The 15,358-nt window shown below is 38.2% G+C and overlaps 1 protein-coding gene across 1 annotated transcript in view; it reads right to left on the minus strand.

The window, feature by feature from the left end:
- ACTR5 (actin related protein 5) overlaps positions 1 to 9,892 on the minus strand; it is a 49,033-nt gene extending 39,141 nt beyond the window's left edge. The window contains exons 1-3 of the mRNA XM_053715426.1: positions 9,532 to 9,892; positions 7,967 to 8,196; positions 7,612 to 7,781 (exon numbers count right to left, since the gene is read on the minus strand). Coding sequence (XP_053571401.1) covers positions 7,612 to 7,781; positions 7,967 to 8,196; positions 9,532 to 9,885 — 754 coding nt within the window. The 5' untranslated portion in view covers positions 9,886 to 9,892. The remainder of the gene's footprint in view (positions 1 to 7,611; positions 7,782 to 7,966; positions 8,197 to 9,531) is intronic.
- Positions 9,893 to 15,358: the final 5,466 nt, after the last annotated feature.

Raw genomic sequence — 15,358 nt, forward strand, 5'->3', positions numbered from 1 at the left:
TGTATTATCAAAAGGCAAATTCTGTTAAGAAAATAAATTATTAGCGGTATTTGATACACATATTTCTTATGGAATGTAAGTATTATGAGACCAGACTGCAAGTGAAAAGTGAGAGATCTTGACATTTAGCACTGTTCTATGTAGCCCATCACGACCAGACAGTAGGAGTGCTGGCTAGCCGACCCCACTATTCTGATCGGGTGGATCCCAAACCAGTGTCCATAGAGCAAGTGTAAAGGTAAGGTAACGAGCAAAGTTTGTGTCCCAGTCTCATTGCCGGGTTTGGGGAGTTGAAACATATACCACCAAGCCGAATCGTGTTCCTCTTGTGCTTTACCTTCAGTTAGGAGGTCATCAGTAAGTAAGGTAAAGACATGATCTCCCATGCCAAGCTGGACTACGTACTGCGAGATTGTCCCGTGCCGCAGGTACAACATATTCTGTTCTCAAAAGCTGGTTGTTTCGTCTGTAAGCAGGGGCAAAAGTTGGATAGTGACTCCCTCGCATATATAGAGGGCGGGCAAGGAATCAACAGATTGTTTCTCACTTATAGCCAGCATGTCTGCAGGAAGTCTCCCGGGAGCTGCTTGTGTCAATCTTGCAGTGTCCAGCGGGTGTTCAGGCTGAATGCACAAGGGTAAGCCGATAGGGGGCATACACAGCTGGCCAGTGTTATACACCCTTGTATCATATTGGCCCCCGGTCTGCATGTCTTCCACAGCTGTAGCAGGCTGTGTGGAGGTCCGGTAGTAGACTGTAGTAATCATTCCGGTCTCGACATGCAGTGGGCAGTAACCTTTTGTTGTTTCCCATCTGCCGGACTGCAGTGAATCATCAGAGTCTGTCCCTAGTAGAGACTCACTTAGGGGGTCAGAATGTATGTTATCTGCAACTCTTACCATGTCGCTCATCTGAGCTGTTTCGTTAGGTAGGTTGTATGAGACCTTGTGGGTGATCGATTGCATAAATTTAGAGAGGTTTTCCTCAAATTGGGCAAGATGTTGTGAGAGCAGGTTCTCCAGTTCTTGAAGTATTTGCTTCTCCATAGTTGCTTTATCTTAGTAGCAGTGTCAAAGCACTATATACCCGGCATACAAAATACTGGGGGGGGTGTTGAGCGCCTCTCACTGAAGAGTCTGCCTTAGGCCTCAACGTTCCGGATCGGTGAGCTGAGGTAGTTCTCAATATTAGTATATCATAGGAATCAGCATGTTTTGCAGACTGTAGATATCCAAAGGAAATAGTTAGATGACCATGTATTTCACTGATAAGTGGCAGATTATCCGTGATCTACTCAGAGCTACCGATATTGCAACCATTTAAGGTGATGCCCAGAGACACGCCCCCAAAATTATTATTTTTTTCTTTCATGATTCGGAAAGAGCATGCAATTTTAAGCAACTTTCTAATTTACTCCTATTACAAATTTTTCTTTGTTCTCTTGGCATCTTTATTTGAAAAAGCAGGACTGAAAGCTTTGGAGCCAGCCCATTTTTGGTTCAGAACCCTGGATAGGGCTTGCTGATTGGTGGCTACATTTAGCCATCCAATCAGCAAGTGCAACCCAATGCTGAACCTAAAATGGGTCGACTCCAAAGCTTTCATTCCTGCTTTTTTAAATAGAGATACCAAGAGAACAAAGGAAAATTTGTAATAGGAGTAAATAAGAAAGTTGCATGCTCTTTCCGAATCATGAAAGAAAACATTTGGGTTTAGTATCCCTTTAAATAGCCACATTTATGCAAAGTTGTGTAAAGTGATAAGGTCTGTGCAGGATGCAATTGATTTGTAATGGATTTTACAAAAAAAAGTGGAGGAATGGGCTTGTAAATGGAAAATGAGATTTAATATTGGTAATTGTACGGTTCTACAATTTGGAAGTAAAAATATGCAGATTAACTTAAATGGAACTAGACATAGGCGTGCGCACAAGGTGTGCAGTTGACACTGGACTAAGCTGAATTACATATTATTATCGGTTATTTGTAGAGTGCCAACAGATTACGCAGCACTATAAACATAGGCGGAGTACAACAAAATATTTATAAGGATCAAACAGGTAGAGGGCCCTGCCAAGAGTCGCACTGTTGTAGTCAGATCTTAAAAAGGTGATCTACAAACAGCTGGACTCTTAGACTTACATGCTAAGGGGGTTCAAGGGGATAGCAATGGAGGAGAGGAACTGGTATAAAGAAAGGTTAGTGTAGGTTGCATCCCTGAACAGTAGAGTCTTTTGGGAGCGTCTGAAGCTTTCAAAGCTATGGGAGAGTCTTGTGGAGCGAGGCAGAGTTCCACAAGATGGGAGCCAGTCTGGAGAAATCCTGTAAACGGGAGTGTAAAGGCTGTGACACACTGCAAGCGGAGCGGTGCGCAGCGTGTAGATGCAGCTGTGCGCGCTCAGTGTGTCCTGCCTTTTCATCTCTGAGCACTCTGCTGCGTCAGGTCGCGTAGCTGAGCACTCAGAGATGAAATAATTGAACTTTAGAAGTGATGCGACGCGGTGCGAAGCAGCTGCATCGCCTCGCGCCGCATCGCTTGCAGTGTGTCACAGCCTTTAGGAGGTAACAAGAGAGGAGGAGATTAGGAGGTCATGAGCAGAGCGAAGGGGACGGGAGGGAGATTATCTGGAGACAAGGTCTGAGATATAGGGGGGAGCAGTGCAGTTGAGGGCTTTGTATGTCATAGTGAGAATTTTGTGTTTAATCCTAGAGAAAGCCAGTGAAGGGATTGGCAGAGAGGTGCAGCAGATGAAAAGTGACGTGTAAGGAAGATGAGCCTGGCAGAGGCATTCATTATGGATTGTAAAGGAGCTAGGCGGCAGCTAGAGAGGACAGAGTTGCAGTAATCGAGGCGGGAAAGGATGAGAGAATGGATTAAAATCTTAGTTGTGTCTTGTGTAAGGAAACGTCTCATTTTAGAGATGTTTTTAAGGTGGAAGCGGCAAGATTTAGCCAAGAACTAAATGTGAGGAGTGAAAGAAAGATCTGAGTCAAATGTGACCCCAAGACATCGGGCATGCAGGGTAGGGGTAATGGAGTTCGACAGTTAGAGAGATTGGGGGGTGGAGATTTTAAAAGAAGTGTGGAGAAATAAGGAGCTCAGTTTTGGAGAAATTTAGCTTGAGGTAGTGAGAGAAGATCTAGGAAGAGATGTGAGAGACAGTTAGTGACACAGATTAGCAAGGAAGGAGATAGGTCTGATGCAGAGAAGTATATTTGGGTGTCGTCAGCATACAAATGATATTGGAACCCGTGGGACTTTATTAGGAAACCTAATGACGTGTAGATTGAGAAGAGAAGGGGACTGAGGACAGAGCCTTGCCGTATCCCGACAGAAAGTGGTGACGGGGCAGAGGAGGCCCCAGAGAAGGCTACACTAAAAAAGGTACGGTTTGACAGGTAGGAAGAGAACCACGAGAGGGCTGTGTCACAAATGCAGAAGGATTTGAGGGTTTGGAGCAAAAGAGGGTGGTCAACAGTATCAAAGGCTGCGGACAGATAAGGAGGATAAGCAGAGAGAAGTGGGCTTTGGATTTTGCTGTAAGTAGGTCGTTGGTAACCTTAATGATTGCTGTCTCTGTGGAGTGATGGGGACGAAATCCAGATTGCAGTGGGTCAAGGAGGGAGTTTAATGTAAGAAAATTGGATAGGCGTGCATATACTAGCTTTTCGAGAAGCTTTGAGCCAAGAGGGAGTAAGGAAATAGGGCGGTAGTTTGATGGGGAGGTTGGATCAAGAGAAGGTTTTTTTAGGATAGGTGTGATCAGTGCATGTTTCAGAGATGAGAGAAATATACCGGTGCTGAGGAAGAGGTTGAAAATGTGTGTGAGTATAGGGGCAAGGGTAGAAGAGAGGGAGGGGAGTAGCTGTGAGGGGATAGGGTCAAGGGGACAGGTAGTTAGGTGAGAGCGCAGTATAAGTGCAGAAACGTCTTCCTCAGTAACAGGGGAGAAAGAGCTAAGTTTATGCTATGTGGGTTGTGGGTGATTGCGAGCATAGTCGTGTGATATTCCCAGTGCACCACCATCACCCAGGGCCACTTGGAACGAAATACTTGCAAGCCCCTCTCCATTCAATCTCTCAGAAGTAAGGGGGAGAGTGCAGACAGGAGTCTCTGGAGTCAGTGGGGAGGCCTTGCCCGTCTGAAAGACTAGGACTCAATTAACACACTGCCATTGCTGTAGTTGCTATTGTGCTTTAATTTGAGCAAGGCATGATGGTAGTCTAAATGTTGTACACAGTTTTTAACATGATGTCAGCTTCAGCAGCACAAGGAGGCAATATCTTAGTGCCCCTAATACTTACTGTATGAAATATTGGTATTTTATGATTTGTTGAGTTTTTATCTTTAAGTAAAGTTCTTCCCTTAAAAATTTGTTTTTTTGTTTAGTCTTATTAATATCCTTTCCTTTACATATTTTGTCACAAAAAAATAAAAATATCTCTGGCTGCACACTCTAATGAAATCTGTTGTGCTGTGCATCCCTTTGGAACTAGACTTAGTAAAGCAGAGGAGGAAAAGGATTTACTTATAGATAACAAGCTAAGAATGCGTATGCAATACAAGACAGTGGCTTCTAAGGCTAATAAGAGGCTAGCATGTATTAAGAGGCATAGATGCATGGAGAGAGGGAGAAAGCATAATTCTATCGCTATATAAATCCCTGGTACTACCTAAGTTTGAAGTGCAGCTCTGGGGACCAGTAAATAAAAAAAAAAAAAAAAAAAAAGAAGGACATTGCAGAATTAGAGAACTCAGAGAAGGGACATAAAAGTAATAAGTAGATTGGGAGATGAGGACAGATTAGCAACATCTGGTCTGTTTACTATAAAAAAAAAAAAAAAAAAAAATAGAAAAAAAAAAAGGCACCTGAGAGTAGGGATAGATAACAGGGGACGATATTCTGTACATTTAAAGTTTTGAAAAATCAACACAATTTTTACACAAATCTGGTATAAACTGAAAATTATTAAAATTTTAAACATTGAAAGTAAACAACTGGGATAAAGTGCTTGAAAATTAACTTATTAAATTGCTTCCCAAAACATAGAAAAATGGCATAAATCCCTTTTAAACTGCACACCAATATAAAATTAAATTTAACTCACTACACGATGTCTTCAGTACTCCCAGTTAAGTAGAAAAACATTATAGTGCAGAAAGCATAACATTTCAGCATGTTCTCCTGTTAAATGACTTCTGTTTTTTTCATATATTGCTGCTACTTCACTAAAAACAAGCTCACTTGGTACACTTCACACAGATAAGGGTTAAAAGTAAAGTAAAACATAAAGAATATATATATATATATATATATATATATATATATATATATATATATATATATATATATATATATATATATATATATATATATATATATATAACCAATTAACAGAGAAAGGAAAAGACATGTTGGAATATCAGTGCAAATATCTTCCCTGGTACTGAGGAGTGGACAATAAGTTTCTTTATTATATCACTTATGGGCAGTTTTATACATGTGTAACAGCGCCACCTAATGGTCAGAGCATTGTTACCCACTGCTAGAGAATATTGATACTAGTCTCCTATACTGCATAGCTTTCTACTTAAAGGAACAGTTCACCCAAAAAATGTCTCCCCTTTAAATTGTTCCCAATTATTAATTTTACCTGCTGGAGTGTTTTAAATTGTTTACAAGTAGCTCCTTTACCCCTATTTTGGCATTTGAAATAGCCAATTTAGCCTGTGGTATCCCAACCTATACTGAAAGTTTCTATACTGGAGTATATTCTATTGAATAGCCTAAGTAAACACAGCCATCTGAAGAGATTACACTTTCAGTGGGGGGCATGATAGTTAAGTAATAAAATGATCATTTTCCATTGTTCTCTCTAAGTATTAAGCTTTGGTTTTCTAAACAAATATAAGATAAGGAAGCAAGTCTGTGTACATAAAATTGATAACATAATGAGATATGATATTACCTGAAGCTCAACCCATTTTAATAGGCTGTGGTTTAAAAGCACAAAACCAGCTACTTCATATACACAAATAAACCGAAAAATGTAATTTCTCATAAATTTTATTCTCTGCAGCTGGTATAACAAGTCATTGAAAATACATTCATATAAAAACAATTTTACAGTGTACTGTCCCTTTAAGGTTTTTTGTTGTGGACATTTAATTTAAGTGCCTGAACTATCGTTTTTTAAATGTTTTTTTCTATGCCCATGAAAGGGGAAAATAAAATATTTAAATTAAAAATCATCAAATATAGCAGCTTTAGTGAAATGTTTTGCAAATGTATAAAATGTATCAGAAAACAACAAATAATGTTCTATTTGTGACAGCAATTAGCAAGCAGATTAATTTTATGTATTGCTAACCCTATGAGCAAATCAAAAGTAATTTAGCTATGTGTACATCAGGGAAACTATGTAGCTTTAAGTGCCACTTAAAGATCACATTTTCCATTTCACAAAACATATGTTTGTTTATGCAAGTCCATCTATAGGCCTGCCATTGGTGGTATGGTAGTTGGTAACTGAGCTCCCAGGAACACCTGGGCTTTGACTCTTATCAGCGCTATTTATTATTAGATGCTATGTCCAGCTTATATGTGCTATAGGTGATTTGTATCACTTAAAACTACATAGTTTCCCTGAAGTACATTTCTTTTGATTTGCTCCATATCGGCAAGTTTCTGGCCGATACAGATATTTCAGAAATTCTAAATATTGGCCCTAAAAATCGTCTGCTCCGATATATAATCGGTCTATCCCTACCTGAGAGGAGATATGATTACTAAATACAAATATATTCAAGGCAAGTATACAGAATTGGTGGAAGCTCTTGTTTATTCCAAGGCAATGGTTTATGAAAAGAAGTCACACTTTAAGGCTAGAGGAATGGACACTTACTCTTTAGCAAATTGCATATTTTTTCACTGAAAGAGCAATTAAATTGTGGAACTAAGGAGGTAGTTAATGCCAATACCTTAGATAAATTTAAAAATGACAGATATATTTCTGGCTAACACACATAATGTTGATTATGATTTCTTGTGTTAAAGGGAGAGTAAAGTCATAATTAGACAGTCATGATTTAGACAGAGCATAACATTTTAAACAACTTTATAATTTACTTATATTATTTTATTTGCTTCTTTCTGTTGTTATACTTTGCTAAAAAGGTTTATCAAGGAAAGCTCAGGAGCAGCAAAGAACCTAGGTTCTAGCTTCTGATCGGTGACTGCACATATATACTGATTGTCATTGGCTCACCCATGTGTTCAGTTAAAAACCAGTACTGTATTGCTGCTCCTTCAACAAAATGATACCAAGAGAATGAAACAAATTTGATAATAAAAATAAACGGGAAAGTTGTAACTTGTACCTAAATCCCAAAAGAAAATTTTGGGGTTTCATGTCCCTTTAAATGGATCAGCTTCTAATTGTATTAATGTGCGTTCAACTGGCACCTTCTTTATTGTAAATCAGAAAGGACCTGTATAGATTGAACTTGCTGAACTTCTGTCTTCTTTCAGCCTCATCTACTATGCTACATAACTTATTTGAAGGTGCCAACCTAGACTTGTCACTTTGTTAGCAAAAACTTGGATTGTACCTTCTATGTAATCATCTGGCACGTAGCAATGCTCATGCAGAATCTCCTCCATGCGACTCAAAGTGATGGCAGAGAGGTGTCCTGGGTACTTCAATTGCAAAAGTCGCTGGAGATAAGTTACTGCTTGGAATCCACCAAGGTTAATTCGCTTACAGTTTTTAGCATCTAACCTGCAAAGATGGTAACTTCATTAGATCTCTTTGTGGGACTGATAACCAATAAAACAAGTCAGCAACAAACTCCCTCCTATAGTAAAGGCTCCTTTGGCAAAATTGTCAGTGTCATCTTATGCCTAATCTAACTTGCATTTAATACACCTAGTCAAAACGTTTTTAAAACAATTATTTCTGCTTACCTGCCATTCAGCATGGGCAGTATGTGGGTGCAGTGATAACCAGAGGATATAATGAGGCCAGTGGCTTTGAACTGATCCTTCTTGTTATAATAGAAACTGTAAAGTCCATCAATCCCAAATGACACCTTGGGAACCCTATAACACTCAAAAAGGAGTTCAGAAACCATCTGCCTGACATGGAGTGGGGTGCAAGGTGATTCAGTAAAGACAATGGGATAATCAACAGAGTCCTGGGTAAAAATAAATAAAAATAAATACAAAATATTCAATGGCACTTTAATAGTTACAACAGACATAGGTTGTATATGCAGAAAAAATAAACACTAACATATGCAAAATTATACTAAACTAATAAAAACACAATATATTCTTGCTAAAAGCAAACTTTTTATTCAGTGATGCATATTTAAACTACTCAGTTCTTACAAAAAGGTTATATTTACTCCTAGAGAGAGTACATTTTTGAAAAAGTACTAAATAAAAACACCTCTATTTATACAGGAAATTCTAACAAAAATAGATTCAAGATGACACTGACGCCTGTGAGAATCAACATTTGAAATTTAAAATTGTAATAAAGGAAAAATGTACTTCTATGCAAAAACAAAAAAAGTTGAATATTATGTTTAAAAGAATAAACACATAGTATTTGTCTATCCTTACATATAGAAAACAGAAGTCTCCAGAACACAGCCAAACAATAGAATGCAAATGGAATTGAACCTGCAAGTTTGCTTGGTGCCAGCTTATCACTGCTTTGGCATTGTTTACATGATTCACAAAAATATGTCAGGTAAAGGTTACTACTAGTTGGATTTCAGAAATGAAATTTAACCAATCCAACTAGAAATACTCATGGCTCGTTAAATATAGATAACAAAAAAACAATGTTATAGGTTTATTTACAGAAGTGACACAGCATAAATACTAGTTTAGATAGGAAAAATATATAATGTATATGTTTATTGTTAGCATCCATCTCCTACAGCAAAATAAAGAAAATATAAGATGATATATTAAAAAGGGATGAAAATCAAAATAAGATTTGCAAGATTTACAAAAAGCATGCAATTTTAAGACAATTAAATTATTTTCTGTTATCAAATGTACTTTGCTCTCAAGGTATCCTTTATGGAAAAGCATATGTACACATGCTCAGCAGCAACAAAGCAATATCAGGAGCTAGCTGTTGATTGGCAAAAACACACGTTTTTCTCTTGCCACAGGCTTACCAGATGTGCTCAGCTAGCTCCCAGCAATATGCTGCTGCTTTGGAGCTGATTAATCTTAATCCATTTGCAGTGCATTTTCTGTTATGCATTTTAATATATCTTTAAGTAAGTTGGCTGCAAGGAGGATAGTGCAGTAATATAATCTACTCTATCCGTGCATGTAAGCAACTCAGATTAAAATAATATACATTTTAAAGCATTTGCCGTTCCGTATATTATTTAAACATTAAACAAGACTTGGGCATATACCGTTGTAAGATAGCGCAAGCTCATACAGTAATAATATTTAATTAAATGTTAGATACATGGATGATAACTTGACTATTTCAGTACCTGCGTAGTGACGCCCAGCTTGCAGAACACGTGGTCACAGAGCAACTCTTGCAGCTCCAGGTTGACAGGTAGGTTTCGGTCAAACGGTGTCCGAAGCAGCCAGCGCAACGGTTCCAGACTTGGGATATCATTGCCCACCCTACTCAGACTGCGCGCTCCCCCACGGCTTCGAGCCACAACAGAACGCAACTGAATTGCAGACCCAGACCCTGCCCATCCGGCTCGCAACTGAAACGATCCATTATCCAACACCAACACCGCTGGTCCCTCAGCCACCGCCTCCTGTACAGGGTCTGGCACTGCCCGGGCATCTCGGAATGAGAATACATTGCCGGTTATTCTGGGCGCCGCCATTTTAGTTGTTTAGCGTGTACAGAAGCAAATACGCCGCTGTCTGTATCAAAGTTCCGGGTAAGAAAGGTTCCTAGATGGTGATGGTGGCAGGATTTCGCAGACATCCCAAGTCTCCCTGATTCTAATAGCAGCTCCCTGATGCCAGCAAATGGAGTGCAATCTCCCTGAAACTCCAAGTACCATGATCCAATGTGACCCAAATCCGTAAAAGTGTTTCTTTAAGGAATGCCTTTAGTTGCTGGGACATTATAGAACCCTCAAAGCTTGCATCAGTAACCAACCCTCCCCCCCTGATTTTAATAAAATAAAACACAAACACTACCTTATTTACTGCATGTAATTACAATTAGTATTCTAAAATATTTGAGCATTCAACAAGCGTACGATCACTGGAAAATAGGTTTGTTGTATGTGGTTGTGCAATAAAGCTACTTTTTTTAAATTTGACTTTAGTGGGAAGCTACTTTAATAAGTCTCTATCTTTTAGGGTTTCAAGGTGTCCAATATATAACTGGGAGGGGGGAGTGGGGGTGGCGGCGCAGTAGCGGGAGAAGCCACCTCCCTGAAATGAGTTTTTGCAGGTTGGGATGTCTGATTTCGGTTCTAATAAGCAACATCATAAAACTAAAGGGACACTAAACCCACATTGTTTCTTTCATGATTCAGATAAAGCATGCAATTTTAAGTAACTTTCTAATTTACTCCTAGTATGAATTTTCCTTTGTTCTCTTGGTATCTTTATTTGAAAAAAGCAGGACGAAAGCTTGCAAGCCAGCCCATTTTAGGTTCAGCACCTGGGTAGCGCTTGCTGATTGGTGGCTAAATGTAGCCACCAATGAGTAAGTTCTACCAGTTGCTAAACCTAAAATGGGCTGGCTCCTAAGCTTTCATTTCTGCTTTTTCAAATAAAGATACCAAGAGAACAAAGAAAAATTGATACTAGGAGTAAATTAGAAAGTTGCTTAAAATTGCATGCTCTATCTGAACCACAAAAGAAAAAAAAATTGGGTTCAGTGTACATTTTAAATAGAGATAATTGTTATTTAAATTCAATTGTTTATCGTTGGTGTTATCTTGAAATTATGCCCCCATAACATACCAAACTGGAGACAAGTCTAGTTGCAATGACACATCTCTTACCCGCTTGACATCCCACTTTATTTAAAGGGACAATATACTGTAAAATTGTTTTTCTATTAATGTGTTTCCAATTACTTTTTTTTCCATCTGCAGAGTATAAAATGTATGAGGATTTGGGTTTTAAGGTTTATTTGTGTATATTAAATAGCTGATATTGTGTTTTGAAGCCACAACCTAATAAAATTGGTTGAGCTTGTAGGTATAATCAGATCTCATTACTTTATTACATTGTGTACATATACATGCTTCATTATTTTATATCTGTCCTTAAAATCAAATACCAATACTTGAAGAGAACAATGGAAAATTAAAGGGACACTGAACCCAAATGTTTTCTTTCATGAATTACATAGAGCATGCAATTTTAAGCAACTTTCTAATTTACTCCTATTATCAATTTTTATTCGTTCTCTTGCTATCTTTATTTGAAAAATAAGGCATCTAAGCTTTTTTTGGTTCAGGACTCTGGATATCACTTTTTTATTGGTGAATTATTGGCATCCCTATTAATTTATATGGGGAAAATATATTTTAAAGTGAAAGTCAACCCTAGCGTTTTTGAAACACTAGGATTGACTATTGAAACAAATAAAGGGGACTTTCATTCATGAAATTTTTTTTTGCTAAGAGGTAACATTTTCACCTCTTAGCCAATAGCCGTGCGGTAAATCCGGCTCCCAATGGCGCCAAGCCGGATTTACGCACGGCTATTGGCTAAGAGGTGAAAACGTCACCTCTCAAGCCAAACAGCGATCTGCCGTGGGCTGCCTGAGCAGCTAAGAACGGTGATCACTTGAAACAAATAAAGGAGCTTTCTACATAAAGTATGTTATACTTCATGAATGAAAGTCCCCTAGGATTGACTTTCACTTTAAGTATATTAACATTGATATTTTAAAATTTTTAGTACACCTGGGTGACTATGAACAGGAAATTGTTCATCCATGACTTCTGTTTCACAGGGGTATAAATATGAGGTAACACATAGGCCAAATTCCCTTAGTTATTCATCAAAATGGGTAAGACCAAGGAATATAGCTGAGCAAAAGGTTGTTGAGCTTCACAAAATGGGAAGTAGTTATAAGAAAATAGCAAAAGCATTGAAAATGTACGTTTCCACCATCAGGGCAATAATTAAGAAGTTCCAGTCAACTGAAAATGTTATAAATCAACCTGGAAGAGGATGTGTGTCAGTTTTGTCTCAACGCGCTGTGAAGAGGATGGTTCGAGTGGCCAAAATATCTCCAAGGATCACAGCTGGAGAATTGCAGAAGTTAGTTGCGTCTTGGGGTCAGAAAGTCTCCAAAACTACAATCTGATGTCTCCTACATCACCACAAGTTGTTTGGAAGGGTTTGAAGAAAAAAGCCTTTACTCTCATTCATAAACAGTCAAGTGTCTTCAGTTTGCCAGATACTACTGGAACTTCAAATGGGATTGGATTCTATGGTCAGATAAAACCAAACTAGAACTTTTTGGCAATAAACAGCAGATATGAGGTTGGAGCACACAGAGAGGTAGCCATATGGAAAAGTACCTCATGCCCACGGTTAAATATGATGGTGGCTCTTTAATGTTTTGGGGCTATTTTTCTGCCAGAGAACTTGGACATTTTGTTAGGATACATGGCATCATGGGCTCTATCAAATATCAACATATATTTAAATGAATTATTATTATTCTTCTTCTTTATTTATAAAGCGCCAACAGATTCCGCAGCGCTGCCCATGGGTACAAGGATAAAAGTACAATGGAGAAACAATACAATAAGAGACAACATTTTACAGACAAATACAGGGGGAATTGAGGGCCCTATTCCTGTGGGAGCTTACAATCTAGATGGGTAGGAGGATGGGAAACAGGAGGTGGAGACTGTAAAGGTGAGAATGATATTAGTGAGGAAATAGATGAAGCCAACTGTTAGGTAAATTAAGTTAATTTGTTAATGAGTCGGGTGATAAGCTTCCCTGAACAAAAAGGTCTTTAGGGAACGTTTAAAGTAGGAGAAGTTAGGGGAAAGTCTGACGGCTCAAGGAAGTGCGTTCCAGAGGGTAAGTGCCGCACAAGAGAAGTCCTGTCGTCTAGCATGAGAGGACTGCCTCGGCCAGAAAGCTTTAAAATGGGCTGTGGTTGGATCTTTCAGCAGGACAATGATCCAAAACATACATCAAAATCAAAACAAAAATGGTTTACTGAACGCAAGATCAAGATCTTGCCATGGCCATCCCAGTCCCCTGACTTGAACCCCATAGAAAACCTGTGGGGTGAATGGAAGAGGAGAGTCTGCCAGCTTCAACCTCGAAATTTGAAGGATCTGGAGAGATTCTGTATGGAGGAATGGTCCCAGATCCCTTGCAATGTATTCGCCAACCTCATCAGGCATTATAGGAGAAGACTCAGAGCTGTTATCTTGGCAAAGGGCGGAATCCATAAAGTATTGACTAAAATGGTGACAAAATTGTGCCACACATACATTTAAAAAATATGGGTTTTTTTGGATAAACCTGTGTTGTGTTTGCAATTGTTTGATATCCATCAGAGCAGAGTATTGCTGTGTATTTTGTGAACAAAAGATCAAAAGGTTAAACAATAGATAATTTTTCACAGCCTTCTTGGCTCATATTTAGCAAGGGTGTCAATATTAATGGAGGGCACTGTATATGCAAGTAAAAATTAAGGTTTCATGATTCAGATAGTTTGTGTAATTTTAAGACATTTTTAAATCGACTTCTATGATAAAAATAACTTTGTTCTTTTTGTATCATTTGTTAAAAAGCATATGTAGTTATCCTCAGCAGCCATGGTCTACTGTTTGCCAGCTGAGGATTGGTGGCTAGACACATTTGTATCTTGTCATTGGCTGACCAGATGTGTTCCGCTAGATCCCGGTAGTATATTGTTACTCTAAAGCTGATTTTAACTATGTGATTAATCCATTTTCAGGGGTTAAACAAAATAGTTAAATGCAAGCAATATTGCAATAATAAAATGCACAAACATTGTAGAACATTTTCTTTTTGCATTTTTCTGTACCTTTTTAATAGGGTCATTATAGTAAAAACAATTAAATGCTCTTAGGACATATAATTTTATCATTAGCAACCCTGCAAATCTATGCGTTTAACCTGCTAGACACAACTTCTTTATAATGGTTACTACTCATCACTCTATTGTGCCTCCTTCTCTCTAAAGATACATTCTCTTAAAAAACAAAAGTATGTACATATCTTTTACTACTGGGAGCTAAATGGTAATTGGTTGCTACACTCAGTTGTCTCTTGTCATTGGCTAACCAGATGTTTCAGATAGATCCCATTGGTGCATTTCTACTCTGGAGTTTACTTTAACTGTGTTTTTATTCCCTTTGCAGTAGTAAAATGTTGTAACATATTAGAACGTTTTCTTTTTGCACTTTTATAACATTTTAACACATTTATGGGACTATTTTTACTTCACATTCTGCCGCTAAAAGGACTTGATAAATCCTGGACAACACTTTTTGACTTGTAACCCAGTAACCCAAAAAGTTTTAGAATGTAACACTGGTTTTACATATGAACAAAACACTATTACCCCAACCATATTGGAAGCATTAGGAAGCACACTTCCTGATCAACTTTTTAAACAATATTAAAGTGAAGGTCAATTTGGATTAATTAGTGCCCGTTTTTTAATAAACCTATTAAAAACAAGGGCACTTTAATTCATCAAAATTTACATTTCACTCCTTTTCTTCAAAAATGTACCTTTTAATCCTGAAAGCTGCTCCAGCGATTTCCCCCCCCCCCCCCCCGGCCGCCGGAAGCCTCTTCTTACGTCAGAAATGACGAATCCGGCTTTCTCCAATCACGGCTTTCCCCCAGGGGATCATGGCCTGATGCAACGCCGTGATTGGAGGAAGCCGGATTCGTCATTTTGGACCCTCGAAGAGGGCTTGCGACGGGTGGAGGAAGCGCTGCAGCGGCTGTCAGGATTAAAAGGTACGTTTTTGAAGAAAAGGTGTGAAATGTTAGTTTTGATGAATTAAAGTACCCTTGTTTTTAATAGGATTATTAAAAACCGGGCACTAATTCATCGAAATTTACCTTCTCTTTAAAGGGACACTAAACCCAAATTTTATTTTCTTTCATGAATTTAAATAAAGATACCAAGAGAAGAAATAAATTTGATAAAAGGAGTAAATTAGAAAGTTGATTAAAATTGCATGCTCTATCTGAATTATAAGAAAAATAATTGGGTTTAGTGTCCCTTTAAGCTTTTTTACACTAATAAAAATTAGGCACACCAATAACCCAATGAATAACATTGTACCCATAATGCATCTGTTCAAATCT

This window comes from Bombina bombina, chromosome 1 (assembly GCF_027579735.1).
Source record: "Bombina bombina isolate aBomBom1 chromosome 1, aBomBom1.pri, whole genome shotgun sequence".
Lineage (NCBI taxonomy): Eukaryota > Metazoa > Chordata > Amphibia > Anura > Bombinatoridae > Bombina > Bombina bombina.